General features: G+C 34.6%; 2 protein-coding genes across 2 annotated transcripts; both read right to left on the bottom strand.

Annotated features, from left to right (window-relative positions):
* Positions 1–302: 302 nt before the first annotated feature.
* LOC123531544 (uncharacterized) lies at positions 303–10659 on the bottom strand. Its single transcript, XM_053518586.1, has 5 exons — positions 10532–10659; positions 9989–10154; positions 7287–7864; positions 6698–6806; positions 303–5786 (listed from the first exon to the last, which is right to left on the bottom strand). The coding sequence occupies exons 2-5, from the start codon at positions 10143–10145 to the stop codon at positions 3340–3342; spliced, it is 3291 nt and encodes a 1096-aa protein (XP_053374561.1). The 5' UTR covers positions 10146–10154; positions 10532–10659; the 3' UTR covers positions 303–3339.
* A 3635-nt stretch (positions 10660–14294) lies between these two features.
* On the bottom strand, positions 14295–16855 carry LOC128547027 (E3 ubiquitin-protein ligase DZIP3-like). Its single transcript, XM_053518587.1, has 3 exons — positions 16196–16855; positions 14930–14957; positions 14295–14745 (listed from the first exon to the last, which is right to left on the bottom strand). The coding sequence occupies exons 1-3, from the start codon at positions 16811–16813 to the stop codon at positions 14438–14440; spliced, it is 954 nt and encodes a 317-aa protein (XP_053374562.1). The 5' UTR covers positions 16814–16855; the 3' UTR covers positions 14295–14437.
* Positions 16856–22610: the final 5755 nt, after the last annotated feature.

The following is a 22610-nucleotide window of genomic DNA, read 5'->3' as shown; positions in this document are numbered from 1 at the left end:
ATTGCATATTCGCTATTCACGAATCTTTGGACAATGACGTCACACCTATAAAAAAGTGAAGGTCAAGCAAAACATACAATTGTAATTATTTCAATATTTCTGTTTCATAAGCAAAGTTTGACCGTAGTCATATCACATAGATAAACTGTATGCAGCGTACCTTCATTTCAGTGTAATGAGATTCAGTCATTATATAGCATATATATAATTAAACAGATTTCAACTGAGTTTAATATTTGCATACCATACTAAAGAAAAATATTCATTATAATAAATCAGTTAAATAATTCATAACAAATATATCAAAGCAAACAAGTACTCATTTTAATATGCAATCTGAATAAGTCACAAAAGCAAGAAACCTTTTCATATACAGACGACAATTTTAACAAGGAAAATCTTTTAAAAAGCACTTCTCTACATAAAAGACTCTTATCACACCCTTATTCATGTGATACGCAGACCGTATTCAGCTCTTTCTTTAATTTGATATATGTTGGTATTTGAACAGGTTTTTATCATATTTATTAAACTTACTTATCATTTTGAGATATATCAATATTCTTGTTAAATATACTGAGCCAAAGTTAGCTTTAAAACTGTGAACAGCGTCGTTTAGGATAAACGCTTTGTCTGCATTTCACTCAGCGTAGCACAATCAACAGAGTGAAAGAAATTGACACTCGTCCAATCAGGCAGAGTGTTGCATAAATCTTCCATTTTGATAAATTATCTATAATGCGTTATCAAGTAGTTTGATTTGCAAACAGAAGTCACGTGGCATAGGTAACGAAAACGAATTTAGACGGCGTCGCCGAAAAAGACTCCAAACCGTTGTCACTTTAACAACAAAGTGAATTTAGGTTAATCGCAATAAAAACTTTTTATAAATAAAAGTCAACAAAAATCACAATTTAAGATAATTCTCCCATTTCTCACGTTAAATCGAAATAAACACAATCTTTGATCTTCGATAGCAACTAAAATTGCACAAACTTATTCAGTAATGAACGCATATTTTTTTTACCTTATACGATTTACCGAATTTTGAAATCATCAAAAAACGTAGTCCTCACAAAAATATTTATTCGCCCATTTGCAATACATTCTTAAATAGAAGCCGCCATCGTTGTTATTTGAAAACCCAGTGAAGACACAAACATAGAATTATACGACAGACAAACTTAATAACAACATTGTGAAAATGCGTTTTATTTTGGTTTATCGCCTTTTTCAAAAGTATTTCAGCTTCGTAACGACGGACAGTGGTTATGGATACCGGCACTAATCTATTCTCCTCAAGTTATTGCCAGTTTCTCCACATGAATTAGTGGGGACAAATGATTTCAGGCAAAATGTCTTCTATTAAATCATCACCGTTAACACTCACCTCGTCCGGCGATCGAACACGATCCGTAGATCAACACTCTCCTACTGAGCTAAGCGGGCGGGCTTAGTGAAAACGTACTGGTATAACAATTTATGCGTCACTGAATATAACTTATTAGATGTATTTTGATTTAAATACTCCTGCATGTGCACACGTACTTCTGTATATACAATCTTTCTTATATGTATTACAAAAATATCTTTATCCAAATAATCTCATTCATCATTTGGCGCACGTGTCAAAACAACGATATCCAAAATCTAAATATGATAACACAATTTCCCATGCGAATGATGGTTTCTTATGGAAAGTATCAATTAACTCAAATAATCAATGGATGGATTTGATGCATCAATATCAGAATCAATTTAAAATACAGGTCGAATTCAGTTCACCCTTAGAATATTAAAATAGGAGAAGACATGAAAAATTACAAAGACGGTAAAAGTTTGAATGAAACAAAACAAACTTATATGCATTGCAGCATGGGACAATGCTTTATCGTTTAAAACACAAAGTTCTTCTTATTACAATATGAAGAAACTGGTATCTGAAAAGTGTTTAAAACATATTTAAGCCACATGATCATACATTTATGATAAAGTAAAACATGAATATGAAATAAACGAACATTTCAAGAGTGGATAATATCCCAGTTTCTACATTGAACCATAATTAGTCGTACATTTAAAAAAAATATTTAGCAATAAACACAACTAGAGTCATGTATTGTATTGTTTAGGTAATTTCCGCCTTTTTGTATAGGCACACCCTCCGGAGAGGTAGTTTTTCCTTTTATTAAATATGACTTGTACATGTTTCTGCTTAATATGAAATAGCAAATCATAACCCAATTACTTCAACTCAGTAATGAAGTCATTAAATTGATATTAAATAAAACTGAGAACAGATACCATACATTCCATCATAAATATGGAATAATACATTAACGTAAAATACAAGACCCGTAATGACACTCGATAATTTCCGTGCGAAACTCGCACACGGAGTACACGTAATTTGCCGATTTGTCATTACGAGGTACCTCCCTAAGATAACGGGATGGAAATCACTTATCAAACAACATTTAATCTTAATCAACTAAATAGATTTTCTACCATTGGTAGAATGCATAGAAACAATCTTTTCGATGAATGTCAAAGTAAATGCATAACTTAAATGAAAACATTACATACTTATTATACTTCGACCGAAACACACGATGAATACATGCAACAAAACACACGATGAATACATGCAACAGTTTGAAAATTGTACACATTGTAAAATTGATTCTATCAAATAAATTGAAAAGCTCATAGCATGTGAATAGTTGCTTTTGTATTTTTCAGAGTCGAAGATGAATAAATAAAAAAACAAACAACTGGCATTTCAAAAAATGAAATGTTTATATGTATTGATATTAAAACCGTATTAAACTTTACTAGACGATATTACTTTATACGTCAAGCTTCTTGTTACCATCACTTGTTTAAGGGATTTGTCTGGCGCCATCACAATGTCCTGTAATGTTATGTGTTGCGCGTTATACACCGGTTTAAATTCTCTCGTGGTGTTTTGCCACTCGTGTTCCACTGTGTTCCTTCAAGTGGTGGTTTGCCACTCACCGTTCCGAGACGGTGTTCCACTGTCTTCTTTCAAAGACTTGTTTTGTCCTTGTTGACTACCTATGGCTATGCATTTTTAAATATACACATCCATCAATATATACACCCATGGAATGTTTGTTTTAGAAAATTTACGTTCTTAAAACTTTGATTTTTTTTCTGTAATATTACACTGTCAAACAGATGATTGCCATCTATACTTAAACGCATATCTTCCATAAATGGTTTTTGAAAATAGATTGTGATTGTGATACTCTACCTCGGAAATTTGTACGTACTTTTGCCATACTTCCGTTCAAGCTTATCAAATATTTGACAGTTCTACATTGTGATGAAAAATTTCTCACCGTCTCTTTTAATGTTGAAACTGTTCTCATCAAACGAGTGTTGGGTTTTGATAATATTTGTATCAGCACATTGGCTATATTCATATTCTGGTATGTTTCCTTGTTTGCATTGGATTCTCTTTGCCATATCCGTAACAATATTGTCCATCATTTTTCGTGAGATGTTGTTGCAAGACAAGTCGATGCGTTCAATAGATGGTATCGAAATACAGCTGCTCACAATTTGGTTCGCCCCATCATCTCCTATTTCATTCCTGTCTAGAAGAACTTCCTTCAGGTACTTCTGTTCAGACAACGCCTTTGCTATATCTATCGCTCCTTTGTTCCCAATATGATTTTGCCGCAGATTGAAGTGCTGGAGATAGGAACATTTTGACTGACAGATGCAGTTCGCTACATCCTTAGCAAAATCATCTGAAAGGTTATTTTCTTGAAGACATAGGTATGTCATTTGCTCAAAACATCTGATGATCTGCGAACCCTGAAATAAGCGCTTCTGACCTACACAAGTATTCCACAGAGACAAATGACTCATCGGTGTTGGATGTTGAAGAAATTGTAAGAACGGTTCGTCTGATGGGGTCGCAGACAAATCTTCAGCCAAGGCAAAACCCCTTCTGTCTGAAACTGCAAATAGTGTATTTTTGCTGAAATCCAAATGGTCAAGATGTACAGGTCGCTGGAAGTGCTTGAAAAAATCACGAGATCCCTTTGGAGTTAAGCCGTTCTTTCGCATAGAGAGCTTCATCAAAGACCTGCTAACAAGAGCGTTGGCAATTATTGGACTTCCTTTATCTCCAATTCCACATTCACTGATGTTCAACACCTCTAGAAGGAGCAATGATTCCAGCCAGCTTGCGAGTATTAAGCTACGTTCTTCTCCAATGTAGTTTTTATGGATACGAAGACTGGATATCCATCTATTTCTGCTCAGAGCTTTTGTTAGTGCCAGCAGTCCTCGGGAAGTTACTCTGTTGTTTGCTATGTTCAGTTCTCTTAATTTCTCCATATGACGCAAGTCCATAGTTAGAAGTTTTATTCCGTCATCACCTAGGCTACAGTTCTGAATTTCGAATCTCTCCAGCGACGATATATTCATTAATCCCATTTGTTGACAGCTTCCTTGAAATATATCATTGTCTGATATATTGAGATGTATGATGTTTCGAAAATGTCCCGTCTGCAACACATTTCTGAGCAGGTCACTTTTGAGCTGGCAATTTGTTAAGCTTAAGACTGATAGAGACGGCGTCACGTTAACATACAAGCCGACATTGCTTAGGGTCCGACCAGTTACGATCTTCTTGCTAATAGAAAGACCTCTAACAAAATCGTAACATCTCCCATCCTTTCCGATGTCGAGAACGGATCGCTTTTCAAAAGGTCTTCTCGTTGCGGTATTTAACCAGTGAAGTCCCGCCTCTAGAGACAAAGAATCATCATCCACTACTTCCGAAATATCAACGGAAATGTGCTTTGTTTGTGCATTTGCGTTTAAACACCTCTTTATTTTTTCTCCGGCATCTGAAATTCGATTAGTGACCTCAACCGTACCAGGCCCAGAGGCCATAAGATCTTTGGTATAAAAGTTGCTGTGACAATCAACAGTTAGCTTATGTTTGCCAGGAATACCTATTTCTCTCAGTTCATCTGTTTTAAAGGCAAAGATTGAAACTTCTGCTTGAGTCTTGTCGCTCACATTACTCCAGACCTCCATTTCGAAAAGTCCTATTAAAGTCTGCACGTACTCGAAGGAGTCTGTGACGGTCTTCAAACTTCCCTTGTAGCTAGTACACGAAATCACCTTGGCGACAAATACGTCTCTAACCAAATGACTAAGAAAATCAATGTTGTTTTTACTTCGGCGTAAGACACTCTTTGTCATCAGATCTTTGCAAGCAATGTGTAACGTGACTGTGTCAACAGCCATTTCATTTGGTAGCTTAATCAAATCACCCCAATAGCCGTGATCCTGTGACTCAGAATGAAATAATGTCTTCACCTCTTTCATGTTATAAGTTTCAGACATTGCGTCATAGGGAATTGCAACAGTACCATCAGCTTCCGCTGCATAGACAAGATAAACTGCGACTGACAAGAGATGCTGTTTTGTATTATTGTCGAGGTTTGTCAGATACGTTACCAATTCATCATTCAACCATTCTGTGAAATACTGAGCAACTGACTTTGGAATAGAAGCAGACCCTTCCTCGTGTTCGTTTCTGAACTTATTTCCTAATGGAATCGACTCGAAAAATCTGCTTACTCGATCTGAGACAAACGGGTCTTCTAGTATATGCTTTAATTCGTCAGGAAGGCATTCTATTGCAAATATTGCAACTTCCCTTATAAGCATTGTTTCTTTGCTTCTACATTTTTCTGACAGTACACTGATGTTTGCAACATCCATCGGACGGAAACCTGAAGAAAGACAAATAATGAGTTCGCATACATGTTCGGCCATTTTTAAATAATCATAACTGCATTACTGATGAAATAGATACAACCTTTATTGAGTTTAAGACTTTAAGATTTATTTAATTTAATTTAATTTAACTGTTTCTAAACACATAACTGAAATAATAAGTTCGTCTATGTATTCAGCGAGAAACTAAAAGGTTTGTAAAAATAATGAAGCAAACTAATGCTCTACATAAACTATAATATGTGTTGCTGGACTTTTTTTCCATTATGAATAGAAAACTTTCTCAGATTGCATGTTAAAAAATGAAATAGAAAAACTAGAAAACCACAGCTCGCCCAACACAACATAAACGAAAATGTTGCATGCTCGGTTTGATTGAGCCTGTTCATGGAAATGGAAATTGGAAATGCAAGCTACCGTCCACGCCCTCTAGCCACGGGTTGAGCAGAACTCAACATTTACACGTGTTATAAGTACCAGAATATAATTTAGAGATACCCATGACGAGTTACAAATATATAATTGGATATAAGCTATCTGTATTATTCAAATCTGTATCGTGAAATTGGAATGACACGACTTTGAGTGCGAATATCGATTTAACAAATTCTGTGTTTCTACGATTAGAAAGTGACCTGTTTGACATAAACAGGCTTTAAAAATGTCAAAATTTGTGCGTCTTTTTGTTTCTTATCAAACAAAAACTTCTAATAGACCAGATAGGAATTACTAACATTACACGTTTCTATACTGTAATGGGAAGCACACGAAAAGTGTGAAATATCCCGTTAGACTTAAGTGAGCATAACAGGCAGCAATGTCCGAAGAAATACGCATATATCGTTTTTCCTTACACAATGGTACTTCACTTCGGCATGTCATGTAATTACATGAATATGATAATTACCCTTTATAAGCGAAGATCTGCATCGCTCTATATCTGCGTCATAAACTTCAAGATGAGACTGAATATTGACAACTGGATGACCGGCTTTAACAGCAACCGCTCTCAGCTCCTGTCCGGTAATTTATTATATAAAATTCAAACAAATACAAAAATATATTTAAACAAACTGACAAACTTTTTCTATACGAGCCTTCAAATGCCAAGATCGTTTCATCAATTTCATATAGCAGATACTTAGTGCTTGAAATTGAAACGTTTTGTTTTCGCTTTTAAAAGCGTGAACGAAAATGCTGATATTTGCGTATGGTTGCAAAAGAATAATCACGTCTATGATATACGCCACCGCTCAGTCAAAAGGTTTAATATATCTATTTGAAATCTCAGCATGCACTCTTGTTATTGATAATTTCAAATTGAACTAAAAACAACTTAAAAAGCAGACTCCTTGAGTTAGTTGAGATTAGTCACATACTCTTTGCAAAGGGTCAAGATACTGTCTCTGTTGTTTAATCCTGCTTAAGGTTATATAATTTTAATTTTAAAACGCCTTATAAAGACATTCCTAACACAAAAGAATAAATTGTGTTACCGTTAACATGAATTGATCCATCATCTCTTTGTCTAGCAATCTTTTCAGTCCACCATATCTCCAAAGCTGTTCCAAAGTTTGCAATGCATCAAGTGAGCATATGTAGATACTAAACGTTACCCTGTCACGGGCGACTTCAACTGTATCCATATGCAAATTCAATTTGTCCATATAATGTAATGCAACAGGCAAATCTTTGGGACTTTGTATACAGGAGTATAACTTTTCCATCAATTTAGCATGAAGGTCTTCCTTTTTAAGCCATATTTCATCCTGACCTTTGGGAATCCTCAAGACGTCTGTTCCTTTGTCTCCATCAGGCAGCATTCTTGAGACATCCGTTTCATCATAATGTAGTTCCGTTTCTTGTTTTACAGGTTCTGTCTTAAGTTTCATGGTGGTTTTGGCTGTCGTTATTTTCATAGGAGATGGTTCAAATGATTGATTGAGTTCCGTTAGTACGGGAGCAGGCTTAATTGTCTTATCGTTTGCTGGCTTATCACCGACCACTTTGTTAAATAGCGAATCTGCATCTTTGTCCTTGTCCAAGCATATGTTCCAGTGAACAGGTACAGTAACTGCAAATATATAGCAATACCATGAACATAAGAACCACACAATGACAACTGTGTATTCGAGATAAATATTTTTCATGTTACAACGTTCTATAAAAGAGACGTTACAGCAGGAATTATACATCCAAGCTCCACATAATTTGTCAACAATTCCAATGGGTTCATACGATGATATTGAATGTGTTATTCACTTTTAAGCCATCCGAATACTTTCAAACTGTTTTCATCGTGTTCAAAGGAGCAATAAGTCTATGTCATATGAGTGGGAATTATTTGAATATTTAAGCTGCTTTTTCTACTGACTTTATGACTTTTGGTGATGAAGGTGACATTATTTTTTCATATATTGTTTCAGCTTAACTCGTCTATTTGTTTCAATGAATTGTTGACATTAGGCATGTAATAATTATATTAAATATGATATGAATACCAACCATGAGCATTGTTCAAAGGTTAAACCCAAGGCGGCGGTTAAAATTTGATCAAAATTTTGTTTGGCAGTGTCGTGGATAGGCTTTTTGAACCACAAGTAAAATAAATGTTAATTAAAACTAGACCTACCTCCCGAGTATTCTTATTCAGTCGTCATTTCATGGTAACTGACCATGTTCCTAATTACAGTCTGTAATATATTTTTACGTATCTTTTTGCATTAGATGTACTCATAACAGTTTTACATAATACGTTTTTTTCCAAAACCCTTGACGGATACATGAGGACAGAAAAAAACCCTGTTAAAACGTTGTAGGTGTGCGCGGTTTGTGCAATTTTCATTTAGGATCACATTTATCAGTATCTTTAAGGACAATTGCGTGACTGTGAATAAGATGCAAGCACATCCTGATAAAATTCAATCAATAGCAGTTGGTAAAAAACTTTTGCAAAAAAATCCTTTAGATATACTGCCCCCGTGCTGTTGAACTCTTTACCAGATGAGTACAGAACTGCAACAAGCTTCAATCATTTCAAGGAGTTGATGTCCTCATGGACGGGAACCGATTGTAAGTGTGTTGCGTGCTCGTAAGGAGTGACACAATACAGAAGTTGCTGTCAATATTCAGTGTTGATTCTTTGTCGTTATGTCCTTCCTTATATATTTGTGCATTATTTTCCTGGCTTTTTTCCTAATCTATTTTCTGATTTTTTTTGTTTGCTCTGTGCTAATACAGCGAATTATTATTACTTTGTTGATTAATTTTCTTTCCATTTATTGCTTTCAATGTGCTTGCCCATGTTTTCGTCACACCTGCTTGTCTATGTATCATTTATACAGGGCTATAGAGACATGATCATCTGATGGTGTTTTCATTCACTAATGTGTTTAACTACCACCTGCTCATAGGTATGATCCCAGATAAGCATGTTTCTTGCGTCTATAATGCTTCTTGTGTTTGTTTTAAATGTTTATAGCCTATGTTTTATCCGTAAATGCTTTGTAATTTGTATGACTATGAGGGAGTTGCTGATCTGTTCCCCAAATCTGATTTGGGGGGGATAATAGGTCTTTTATAACCCAATTTCTAGCTATACACCATAGTGTCCTATTTCGTTTCAGTTTTTAATACAGATGTTTTAGGGTAGTCTTAAGACCCATGGGTCAAGATCTGCAACTCCAACATAGCTTAAATTAATTATGACTTGTTTGATTTATCTCTCTTTTTACAGCTTTTTATATATTATGTTATAAATGTTTTCATCATGTTGTTAAAGTCGGTTCAAAGCTCTTCAAATCTTATGTTGTAATGTTGCCTTCTTGCCGACTTTAAATAAAACTTACCTTATCTTATCTGAAGTCTACATAAATTAACCAAGTCATTGTGTTCTGTAACCGAAATGGAAGCTAAAAAATGCGAGTCATTTTAAAATAACCTGCACTTAACTTTGTACATCAGTGTTTCTAAGATTTCTTTCACGTTTTTGTGACCTTGACGTATGAATTGTACGTTATAACAACACTGCAATATGTTACTAGTAATGCATTCTGTAGCAGTATATCAATATGCAAATTTATACAACATAGAAGAGAATTGAGTTAGGAACAGATAGAGCAACGTAGGTATAGTATTTTATGATCATCACTGCTCTTTTTAACAGTTATTTAATCGTAATAAGCATGAACTTTCTTACGTGTAAATCCCTCAAATGCGTCTGCCAAACAGAACAACCCGACACGTGGGTCTCGTAGAGCTCTTATGGTATCATCAAGCCAGTTTGGGTGCTTCATGAGGCGGTCAAGTAAGATGTCTGTGGCGGGTGGAAGTTTGTGCTGTTTCCATGCATCCATTATAATACTCTAGAAAATTGAATTTAACAATTGTCATCAAATATTTATGTAAGACAGGCAAATTATGTGGTTACTTTATGTAATGCAAGATTGTAATTTATTAAACATGTTTTTTACTAATTGGAAAATTTCGTTCAATATACATCTACACTGACATAAACTGCTTGTAAGCATAGTTGAAAAAGGTTATTTAGTATGTTTTTAGTTCACTTGACGTACTATAAATTCATACTTAAATATGATTTTGTTATAACATTTACAGGTGAAATGTAATTAATCTGTTTGTTCAATAATAAACATAGCTGAGTTAAAAACAATGATGAAAAAACTATTCACTAAATTTAGATTGTGGTAGATTAAGTATATATATCTTATTAAAAACATACCTTGTCTATTTGGTTCAGACACTCTGTATAGTCTGCAAATATACATGGATCCTTTATAGTTCTGCCAGTTCTTCGCGGAAGGCATATCTAAACCGTTCATTAAAATCGACATGGCCTGTATTTAATATCTGAAAGAAGCAAAGGGCGTTACCTTGTTAAAGTAATGATATATAGGTAAATCCTCTAGTTTAGACCAATTTATTTGATCATACTCTTTTGCAAGTAACACCTAATAAGATTAAATTCAAGCATTCAAGGCACAAATTTACCACTGGGCTAGTATGTCCTCAAACTTATAACGCATTTTATTATTGAGAATTTGAGACATTCAATAAAATATTATCAGAAAACACAAATTAGCGTGACGCTGTATTTCCAACATTGTGGCAAAATGACATGATACACAACCTAAAGGGGAAAAACATGATATGCGACTGATTACTATTTTGAAGAATATGTAATGATTTATACTTGAGAGAAAAACACGAGTATTCGATCAAGATGTAAGAAAATATGCACATACTGGTTTTCTCCCATTAACGCAATCTACTAGGCTTTCCCGTTCCATATCACCGTCACTGTTGCTCGAACTTTCCGAAGTTTGCGTTTCTGTTTGGATAAAACATACGATGATACAATATATGTATATGATGTAACAAAAAGTAAGTAATGATTTTAAAAACTGTCAGTTACCACACCCAGTCATGAGTTTCCGCAGTAACAGTGGCCATCGTCTTTTAGAAGTGTCCATACGTGAAAAAAACATTAACAAAAATATTGAAATCACAGTTTTTAACTATTGAGTAGATTTCTCTGTCTGTTATAAAGTAATTCTGTTTTTACAAAAAAAATATATTATATTCACGGTTTTATTGTAGACATGGCCAAAGTTACCTGGGACCATGTCTGCATCATGCATTTTAATTTAGTGTTCTATTCCCAGTACTGCTTTGACTTACTCAAAGCGAACATAAAGACATATTGTATATAATGTAGATCATAAGGGTCACTTGTTTCTTTAGTGAAAATACTGAAAAACGGAGAACAACTGTAATAATATCTAGGAATTTAACAGTCTTTCTACGATCCACTGTTCATAGAGTCACTCCAGTATGAAGGGTGCCCAAAAGTAAATTATGTATTTTGTATATTGCATGACTATTTGAAACACTCAAGCCCTGAAATAATTGAAAGTGCGTTAATCCAGTACAATGTTATTTGTACAGTAGCATTGTCCGTTTTAATAAGAACTCTAAGATGAGACAAATAAAACGTGATAACTGAGAGCTTTGTCGGACAGTTCCACTGAAAATATACAAATAGAAGCCTGATTATATGTTTAACATTTAAGCATTATATCTATATTAATGAAATATAATGCATTATCTGTTCATGATATTATTCAAAACTTACACAGTCAAAACATTTAAAGGTTCTATATTACATTAAGCCAAGAAATACTTCTACATGATCCCAAGTTTGAGTTGCAATAATTATAGGCAAACTGTTGTATACCTTCGAAGACATTGTTAAATTCTTTCAAGTCCACGGTTACATCTAGTGTTATTGTGTCTTCGAAATACGTTGACAGGGCATCAGCAATAGTGTTTGTACAATTTGTCACCCTTTCACTCTTCAACAGTGATTTTAACTTCATCATTCCAGCCGGTGATGAAACAGTTATTGGAATATTTAAACCAGTGTGTTCTGTTTCTGTCTGATCTTTAAATAACAAAATTATTTGCGATATGGTAAATTTCATATGTCTTTAAATCTAGAGTAGGTGTAAACGTGGGCCACGCCCAACATGAGACTACGCCTATGTCAGTAAACAATATACGCAAACTTTAGCAAGCAAGAACCACACATCTCAAAGTATGCCAACCGCAAATAGAAACTATTAATGAAAGATATAGATGACGGGTTACTTAAAAATCCCCATCGACTGTATGAAAGATATAAAAAGGAGATATGGGTAAAAGGGAGGAAGGGTAAGTAAAATGAAGGGGTATATGATGAGAGGAAGACAAAAGGGGTGAAGGAAGTAACACGTCCAAACGTGAAAGTACAAGTTAAGAAAAAATGGTTATATATTTCGGCGCATAAATATTATGTTACGCATTGTATCTAGCTGAAACATGGTATTTTTTCATGCATTTAGGTTACCGATATAATTTCAGTGAAATTAACACTTGTATAGGAAGAAAGTTTTCCTACACAAACGTGATCAACATTGACTAATTATTTAGTGGATATATAGATTTATTTATGGATTTAGCGTTTAACTTATGTGAACGTTACTGTTAGACTCTGATTAGGTATACAAACGAGGATACCAAAAAAGTTGATGCGACCGTTAATATATGAAAACAACGCTAGTTTGGTATGGTAGCCTGAGCTAGGATATTTAGTGTTAACGGAAACTGGTATATAAATCTGGCACATAAATCATTTATTAATAAAAAATGTTAATATTGTATTTTGAGTAAATTTCAATTAAACTAAAGTATCTTGTCTGACAGAGGTAACTATATAAATGTTCTTACTTTGGCAGGTGACTGTTTCATGCAGAGAATCTATAGGAAAGCAAGCAAACATCCTAAAAGCCGTGTTGAAACAATATCCCAGCTCCTTTGATATGTTGTCCAGCGTTTCCAGGAAAGTCACACTTTCAAAATAATTGATCAGAGACAGCATTTTGCCTGGTGCCGAACATGGAATTTGCAAAATGATACATTCTTGTGATACGGCGACTTTCTTCACGCCTTGAGCTTTCTTTATTTCAACTAAAATCTTGTTTACTTCTTCTCTAACTTTCTGAAAATTGTCCTTTTCATCCGAACGATCAATTGCTTCATTCCAGACCTCAGTCATGACATCCTCTGCTAATTTCTCCTTCTCATGGTCAGTACCAAGCGTAATGATCTTCAGAATTAATACTGCAAATTCATAAAGAGAAGCTGCTGACAACTAAAGATTATACGTTTTTACATATAAAGTCATATTATCGTGCAAAATAACAATTGAACTTATACTGAGCAGTACACAATGTTATCTGTTCAATCCTTTAACTAATGATAGTCTTAATTAATAACTGGCACCTGTTTTCATCTATATACAATGAACACAATCAGTTAAAAGTCAAGTTTTATAATTGCAAAACTGCAATGTTGTAAAGATGAATGTGAAAGAATTTAAAAGATTGTTTCATTGTTCCTTCTGCTGTTTACATGTAAAGTGTTTTTACAGATTAACATTAAAAGTTAAAATGGTGTACATTTCATATCAGCTTAATTTATAGTGGTGTAGTTGCAACAAGCTTTCTAAATCAGAAGTACATACAACCACTTACCGCGATCAGTCGTAAACTCTACCCCATCTGTTATCATTTTTTGAAGCAAATCTGTCGTTTTCTGCAAAGTTTCTGAAATATTTTATATCTTTAAAATTATTTTAATATTTGTATTATTGATTGTAAAGCAATGGTGAAACACAAATTATGTCAGTATGTAAAGAAACTTGAGAACTTAAATATCTTTACACTTTAATCATTTGTTTTTGGAATTGTTTACACTCTTGCTATGCTGTATGACTGTGTGATTATTTTTAATCAAATGGAAACAGACTTACCCATATAAATGTCTTTAAAACTTTTCATCTGCAAGCCTTGCGACTGAAGTTCATTCATGTAGGTTTTGAAAGAGTCAGTGTCAGCTGTCTGTTTCTTACATTCCTCTAATTTCTTCAAACAACTGCTTCTCTCCTCTTCTGGAAGGAATGATGTGATGACTTGTATGCTTGCCTTGAGGTCAGTCAAATAATCTTCGAACTTTTCACTATCTAACGCTGCGAGAGCGGCGTCGATATAATTCTCATGAGCGTCTCTTATCATTTTGACTGACCGTTTCACAGCCTCATGGGTGTCAAAACATGGGTGATTATAATGGAAAGTGAAGATGTATCCGATGAAAAATCATCCGGTGTATTTGAGCCACATTCGGACTCTAAAGGATACAGTTTTCTTAAAGCTTCTTGGTCACAGACAACACTTTTCAGGACGTCCTTTTTCCTATTCAAAATACTTCTAAGATCTGTTTCTCGTTTTGCTATTTCTGTCTTCAGGTAAGTTAATAAAACAAACTGACCACCTTCGATCAAAAGCTTTATGTACCTTTCGTATTTATCAGATTTATTTCTGAAGTAGACATCAAAACCTGTAAAAGTGTGTTTCATATAAGTTCGAAATTCAGAATACGATGGAATTCTACACATATCACGAAAGCATATTTACAAAAGTTGTCATATCAACAAAATGGCCGTTAAAAAAAATGTACCGTGTTATTTACTTTTCTGATATATCTTTACTTGAAATAAGAAAATAATAAAGATAAAATTTACCTTCAAGCTTCTTTGCTAGGTCTTCCACCTAAAAGAAAAAAATGTTAGACTGAAAAAAACACACCTAGTACCGAACTTCTAATAAACATGTTTATAAATATTCAAAAATTACAAACTTCGGATGGTGTGAAGAAAAAGCAATGGAATTTGTAATACAAATAGAGCGGAGTCAAAATATTATCATACTGAACAAAAATTTTAAGTTAAGTGTATGGGATTTTCTTTGTATTTCATGCTGCGTATAACACTTTATAGGTTTGTATGTTTTACATTACATCAAGTAATATGTTAAATATGCCTTCTCTGTTAAAACACACTTACGCTAGAATGACGTCACATTAACATTCGGTGACGCCATGTTTTAGTTGCGACCAAGAAAGAGCGCTACTATATTTTATCCAATGTTTTAGATTAAGGGCATATTAGAATCGAAATAATTTATAGCAAAACCGTGTTTTAACACTATTTATACACTCGGGCAGTAATACGTCGTAAAAAAATCACTCAGGCTGCGCCCATTGTACATGAATTGTGTTAGAAAACTTTTGCTATAAAATATTTCTTAAACATAAACAAATACATTCTAAAAACAAATAAAACAAAACAAATGACAGTTCTTTTTACCACAAAACAAAATGTAATTAAATGTCTTATCATCACCACTTTGACATAGGCTTACAGTTAGGGATGAATGATTATACTGAATTGTATTCTTTTACAATATTCGATGCTTGAATGATTATTATAATTATTATTATTATTATACCAGATTTATATGATTTTCATGTTTTTTCATGATTAACACGTTCAAAGGCGCTTTACATATATCAAACGCAGCCACACAGGGCGCGAAATTCATCCTCTACTAGTACAGATACAGACCGATCTGACCAGAGGGACATGCATCACAGAATTTTGATATTTGTCTTCAAACTAATATTTTATCCTTATATGTGCAGTACACACTTTGTACACAATGGTCATGAAATGGACACAAATCATCTTTTTAAAACGCTCTAGCATTGTTCCTACCAGTAAGGAGCAGTGCTTAAAATACAGCAAAGCATTGGGGGTAAATGGGTTACCCTAAGCCATAAACTTTGTCAAAAGATCAATGATGGTGAGACATTCTATTCTATTCTTTTAGTGAAACAAATTTTACAAAGCTTTACACGTCATTTTAAACGTCCATAAACAGAGATGAAAGACATTATTTATTTCTTATTTTTTGATATTGAGCTGAATCATTCAAGTGAAATATAATACCTCTTTTTGAATTGCGGAAATATCATGGGACCAGTTCTTCAGTTTCCTTTCATACTTTTCACCTAAACATGGATCTAATCTCCGCGTTCGGTACTCTTCAATTCTTCTTTGCATTTCGGCTTCCTTGTCTGGCTCTACTTCATGTTGTAATCTAAGAAGTATGTCAGATACTATTTTCCAGTTGTCTTCAAATTTCTGCTTTTCAAGCCGGGCTTTTGAGCAATGACCAACAATGACATTTCTCATTTTCCTCAGACGTAGCAGGTCCGCTGCGATCGATGTGTCTCCTTTCCTTGGATCATTATTCCAGCCTCTCTTTGGAGGTGGTAGTTGTTGTGCCGAGAATAAATTGATCGACAGCGTGATCAACAAAGCAATATCAAACTGATACAGATCCAGTGGTCTTGCATTGACCGTGTCATATTCTTGTTTATTCAGAACTCTACGATCTTTAAGTACCTTTAACTTTGTTTCAGAAACTTCAGATTTCAAAAAGGTCTCTGCATCATTACTTGGCGAACATTTTATAAACACATTTAAGACACTTTCCGTAGCCAAGTCTATATACATATACACAAATCGAAGGTAATCTGCACTTTCTTCCGGGTTGTCAGACATAGCTGTGATGTCACTCGCAATCACTGTAATTGGAGTAGAATTAATTAAAGCAGATACTTAATAACGTCGCATGCGTATCTTAAAGCCCTTTTTTAACCAAACACCTGTGTTGTAATAGCAATAATGAAACAAAGTCAATTGAAATTAATGTTGAAGAAGCAAATCTGTTAGTAAATATAAGGAGACAAAAATAATTAAAAATGCTTTTTTAATCTTATATCTTGTTGGGAAACATTTCTATAAAAGAAAAACGAAATCGTACACTAGACCTTTACAGCGTGTGTATGTGTGTACGTGCGTGCGTGCGTGCGTGCGCGCACGTGCTGTTGAGACAGTAAGGCATCTAATGTATTTTATATACCAGTGTACCGTTCATGTCCCGGGAAAAAACGATATCTATTAAATTTAATCAACACAATAATTAACATAAAAGCTGATATCATTTATGCCTCGCTCGTTTTGATTAAAAAGGTTAGCAACACCAGTAGTAACAGGTAGGAACTGTAGAACTATTTACTGATATACGATAACTCGGTATGATAGTGTGAACTATAAACCTATCATTTTCAATAGTATATTAATTATTATAACGAATATCATATTGAGAATGATTGCACATATAATTATGGTATTAAATATGATGAAATTATGTTATTATCGTCAACATTATGTCATTTTGCAAGACAACAATATAGATATACAACAAAACATGATGCAATATTTGTCTCAATAATGTTCTATATTTATAGGTTATTAGCTTTGTATCGGGAAATATGCACGAGTTCTCAGCGGAAATATTGCACGACTTTAGGAGCTCAATATTCTTCCGCAGAAGAACGAATGCATATTTCCCGATGCAAAGATAATAACCTTTTTATTACATACACATCTACACGTATAAATATAATGTAAATGTCATAAATGTGTTTAATAGCCTGAATAGGATTGACAAAATACTGAAATAAATTTTAAAAAAATAGTGCAAGATCAAACACTGAATTACGTCACGCAACCGATATGAAATTCAGGCGTCAGTATATGGAAAAATATTGACGTTTCCGGAACCAGTGTAACTTAACGAGGAATAAAAACGTGTATGTAATAAAAACATCTGTATATACCTTTGCATCGGGCACCGATTTGTAAGACATTGTGATGGTGCAAACACAGAGATTTCTTAGTTATACGTAAGTCTTAATAAATCGTAAGTAGGTCATTACAACTCCAAAGTATGACATACAAACTCCAACGCAGGACATAATACCTCGTAAGGACGATTTACTTATTCCTACCTTCAACTAACTATAACTTTTATATATGTACCGCAAACGGTACAACAGGGCAATGAAGCTTGAGACTGCAGGGATACAGAGTGGACGAATGATGTCCTTCGTAAGAGTTCGAAAGTCGTGCGTTGGAATAAGTAAGTCTTACAAGAGCATTTTTGTCTTTTACATTACATGCCTTCTGTTGCCTTTACGTACGTTAGGGTTTCGCCTGACGGGGATAACTTTTATTTACCCTGTCTTGTGACTTTGGAACATGATGGGGTAAGAGTGAGGTTAGGTGCACCATAAACCGGTTTAAACTCCCCAGTGGTTGTTTTGCCACTGATCGTTCCAAGGCAGTGTCCCACTGTGTTCCACTGTGTTCCAGTATTTGTTTGATTTGTCATTGTGTGTTTCTTTGTGCGTCTGTCGGGGGATGTGTGTGTGTGTGTGTGTGTGTGTGTGTGTGTGTGTGTGTGCGAGCGTGCGTGCGTGTGTGTGTGTGTCATTCGTGTGTGCCTTTTAGGAGGCTGCATTTTAGGAACGTGGCTTTCCCTGTTGGATATTCTTCCCTGTTTTTACGTAAGAGTTATTATGTCATGCGTAGGAACTAGTAGCAATTTTGTTAACAGATTGTAAGGCTTGTAATAGTTGGTAAGGAGACATTTTGTCCTACGTAAGAGCTAGCAAGAAGTACGTGGAAGTTTTCAAGTCATATGTAGGTGGGGGCGGGGGAGGTGCGGGGGGGGGTGAGAGATGTTGCTCACTTAATTTACTCTCATGACCAGACTCTATCAAACTGAGTCTCCTTAAATGTCGCTTGGATTCGTTCTGGATGTGTTCTATACTTCCTAGGGATATTTTCACATAGCAGTCTTTAAATGCCGTGTGGATGTAAAAAACTCTTCACGGATTTGGACCCATATTTTCTTGTCATTTGGACCATTTGAAAAATTCAACAGACTCAATCAATACGAATATGCTAATATGTTGCTAGGTTACTTTCTATGCTTCAAAAGGACTTTTCGCAGATAGATTTACTACGTTGATATCAACTAATAAGACCTACGTAAAAAAGTAGGTACGAAATTAGGACACAACAAAAAATCTCTTTAGCTTTTTACTTCGACCTTTTATTGCTTTTATCAACCGCCATTGTTTAAAATAATTATTCATAATTTACTCTGCTCTACCGTTTATAGTTTAAAGCATATTCGTTAAGGAAATAATCAACATATATCTGTTCGTTTTCGATGAAATAACAATGCTTACCTTTATAAAATCTTTTCAGCCATATTGATCACAGACGGTGTTATAATTTAGAGCCGTGTTTACAATAGATCAGGTGAAAATATCGTAACATAAACCTCAACCCAGAAGTATTTTGCTATGCTAGCTCTATAACTATCATAGTTATAAACTCGACACGGAGCCCGGAATAACCCGGAATAAAACAATCCGGCGTAGGCATTTACAAATAACGTGCGAGAGTAGTACATCAAAATGTTATTTGAAGTAAATGTAAACAAATCATTCATGGTGGATACCAAGCTGAAGGTTGAATGAGGCGCAATGAGGGGCCGTTTGATAGAAATAACAGTGAAAATGAAATACTGTTTAAATCACAATCAAACTTAAAACCTGACTAAATATACTGGGAAATTAACTATATCTTATTAGTTCAGGACAAAATACATTTTACAAGTAAAATTAAAGATCTGGAGGCATGAATCAGGGGTTTAATATCATCCAACATCTACAGGTTAGCAGACAGACCCCCTATGCTATCTATTAATATATTGTTTTCACATAATAACATATATTAAGAAATGAATATGAATCTGGTATAATAATAATAATAATAATAATAATAATAATAATAATAATAATTTTTTTTGAACAGAACAGAGTTTATTCACAGTAAGACTTGAACATTAAACGTTCATCGTCATATATATACATTACAAACATGCATGATTATAGTGGAAGGTTAAAATATATATTTCATGGAAATAATATGAATACAAATACCAAAATGAGTTTTAAATAAAATGCTAACTGAAATGAATGTTTTCTCTATGACTATAGGTTGTTGAAAAGATATTTTTGTGCGCGAAAAGATGAGAAATGGACTGGAAAAAGACCCCCCCCCCCCCCGCCTTATAAAATGGGGGTGTACTATTATGAGTGGCCGTTCTTTTGCAAAAAAAGACGCTCAACAAAGCCAAAAAATAATTTTTGGAAAAAATTGAATTGTCACGGGTTTAAAATTGGTGTTGCCTTCATTGTAAAAAAACTGGATTGGAACGCAAGTCGATCATGTTAATCGAGATTATTATTAGCCTGAAAAAGTCAAACGTTCTTTTTAAAAATCAAGTCTGTGTTCTAATATTTGGGGGAAAGGTAATTAAAGCAGGTCCCCCTTGAGATGCCCAGCTTCATGGGGTGACCCTTTCTAATGTGAAAACCCGAGTACGTTAAAATGTTCAAGTGTTTTCCCCGGTCGCGTTGTACAGTTACTAAAAGGTATTAAAACTTGAAAAAACGACAGGTCCGCAGGTCCCATTTTTCGCGCGAAAGAAAAAGGGTGACCTTCTTTTTCTATAGTGAAAAAAGACGAGTACAAATGTTAAACATATGATTGCCAAGGGCATTGAGTGCCAACTTCGATAGGGGGTCTTTGTTTCTTTGTGAAAAATTTGACGAGTATAAAAATGTCTCAAGATCCAGTATTGACCAAACGGTCAAAAAAACTTTCCCCAAAAAGTCAGTAGTATTTTTTTGATGTTTGTTTAGTGTTGGGGTTAATTTGGGTAAAAACTTGCGTTGGACGAAGATTGTTACATGACAAAACTGTTCTTCGAAACAATCTTTTTGGAATGCAGAAAAAGGGGTCTGTTTATTAATTAAGACAACAAAAATGTTTTTGTGTTCCATTTGTCATAACGAACGTCCGTCTTGTTCAATTGGTCTGTTCTCTTTGTGAAAAAAAGCGGCAGGTAAAAATGTTCAGCTATGCATTCCCCAAGGTCGCCCTTGGATGCACAACTTCGATAGGGCGGTCTTGTCTTATTGTGAAAAAACTTGCGACGTATCAAGTCTCAAGCATAAGTTTTGCCCAACGCAAAGTTCGAAAGTCGTGTGTGTTGATGTTGTTTAGAGTTGGGTTGAATATTGGGTAGCATTGCGTTTGACGACGTTTTTCAATACAAATACTGTTCTTCAAAAAATGGGAAGAATGCGACAAGAGGATCTAAGTTTATTTTTAAGACCAAAAAGTTAGTTGTGTTCATTTGTCCAAAAAACGTCCGTCTTTTCCCAATTGAGGAATTTCATCCCAGGGGTGTGCTGGGTCTTTAGTCATTAAAGGTTTAATTTTTTACGAAAAGTTACGGAAAATAGTACTGAACTATTTGTGTAGTGTTGTGCTCTGTTTGACTGTTGGGTTGATTTTGGGGTTTGAACTTGCTTTGGACGCGTTTTGTTAAAATGACAATATGTTTTACAGAAAAAATCGTTAGAATGCAGAAAAGGTTCAAAGTTTTTTAATAAGCAAAAAAAACTGTTGTTGTGTTCACTTTGTCCCAAAACGAACCCCGATCTTGTTCTTTGGGCCCACTTATCCAGGGTGGCTGGGTACTTTAGTCTTTAAAAGGAAAAATTTTTTTACGACAAGTTTCGGTAATAGTTGAAAAATTTAGTAGTAGGGTTGATCCGTTTAGATGTTGGGTTGAATTTTGGGGGAAAAAAAATTTGGGTTTGGGGACGACGATTTGTTAAAATGAAAAATACTGTTCAAAAGAAAAAAACTTTGAAGAAGCAGAAAAGAGGTTGTTTATTTTAAGCCAACAAAAACTGTTTTTGGGTTAAATTTGTCCATAACGAAGCCGTCTTTTTAAATTGGTTGTTTTTCTTTTGTGAAAAAGCGAGCAGGTTCAAGTCTCAAGCTTAGCATGCCAAGCCCTTAAAGATCCCCAAAACTTCGATAGGCGGTTGTTTCTATTGTGAAAAACTTGCCGCGTTTTAATGTCTAAAGCATCGTTTGCCAACGTGCCCGTTCGAACAAGTCGTGTGTGTTGTGCTCTTTTTAGATTTTTGGGTTGAATTTGGGTAAGAAATTGTTTTTGGAGGGCGTTTGTTCAAACAATTATGTTCTTAAAAAAAACAATTTTAAAGGAAGCGAAAAGGGGGATCTAATTTTTTAAATTAGAAAAAAACCGTTGTTGGTTCAATTTGTCATAAGAACGCCCGTTTGTTCTTTGGGCATGTTCTTTTATTGTGAAAAAAGCCGAGGGTAAAAAATGCCCAAAGCATAAGCATTGCCCAAAGGTCGCCCTTGAGAGCAAAACTTGTAGGGCGGTATGTTCTCTATTGTGAAAAACTTGAGACGTTTCATGTTCAAGATACGTTTTGACCAAACGTCGAAGTTCAAAACAAGTCAGTATGTGTTGTGTTGTTTAGACTTTTGGGTTGAAATGGGTAAAAATTGCGTTGGAGACGTTTGTTACAATGACAAAACTGTTCTTACA

Source organism: Mercenaria mercenaria, chromosome 11 (genome assembly GCF_021730395.1).
Source record: "Mercenaria mercenaria strain notata chromosome 11, MADL_Memer_1, whole genome shotgun sequence".
In the NCBI taxonomy this organism is placed as follows: Eukaryota; Metazoa; Mollusca; class Bivalvia; order Venerida; family Veneridae; genus Mercenaria; species Mercenaria mercenaria.
This window is presented reverse-complemented; position numbering and strand designations above follow the sequence as displayed.

Coding starts and splice junctions, on each gene's coding strand:
- LOC123531544 (XM_053518586.1), bottom strand. CDS start 10,145: ATGGATGCATGGAAACAGCACAAACTTCCACCCGCCACAGACATCTTA. Junction 7,865..9,988: donor CGCATTTGAGGGATTTACAC/GTAAGAAAGTTC, acceptor ATATATTTGCAG/TTACTGTACCTGTTCACTGG. Junction 5,787..6,697: donor CAGATCTTCGCTTATAAAGG/GTAATTATCATA, acceptor GTCTTTCTTCAG/GTTTCCGTCCGATGGATGTT.
- LOC128547027 (XM_053518587.1), bottom strand. CDS start 16,813: ATGTCTGACAACCCGGAAGAAAGTGCAGATTACCTTCGATTTGTGTAT. Junction 14,958..16,195: donor TTTCCGCAATTCAAAAAGAG/GTATTATATTTC, acceptor TTTTTCTTTTAG/GTGGAAGACCTAGCAAAGAA. Junction 14,746..14,929: donor CCTAGCAAAGAAGCTTGAAG/GTAAATTTTATC, acceptor ACACTTTTACAG/GTTTTGATGTCTACTTCAGA.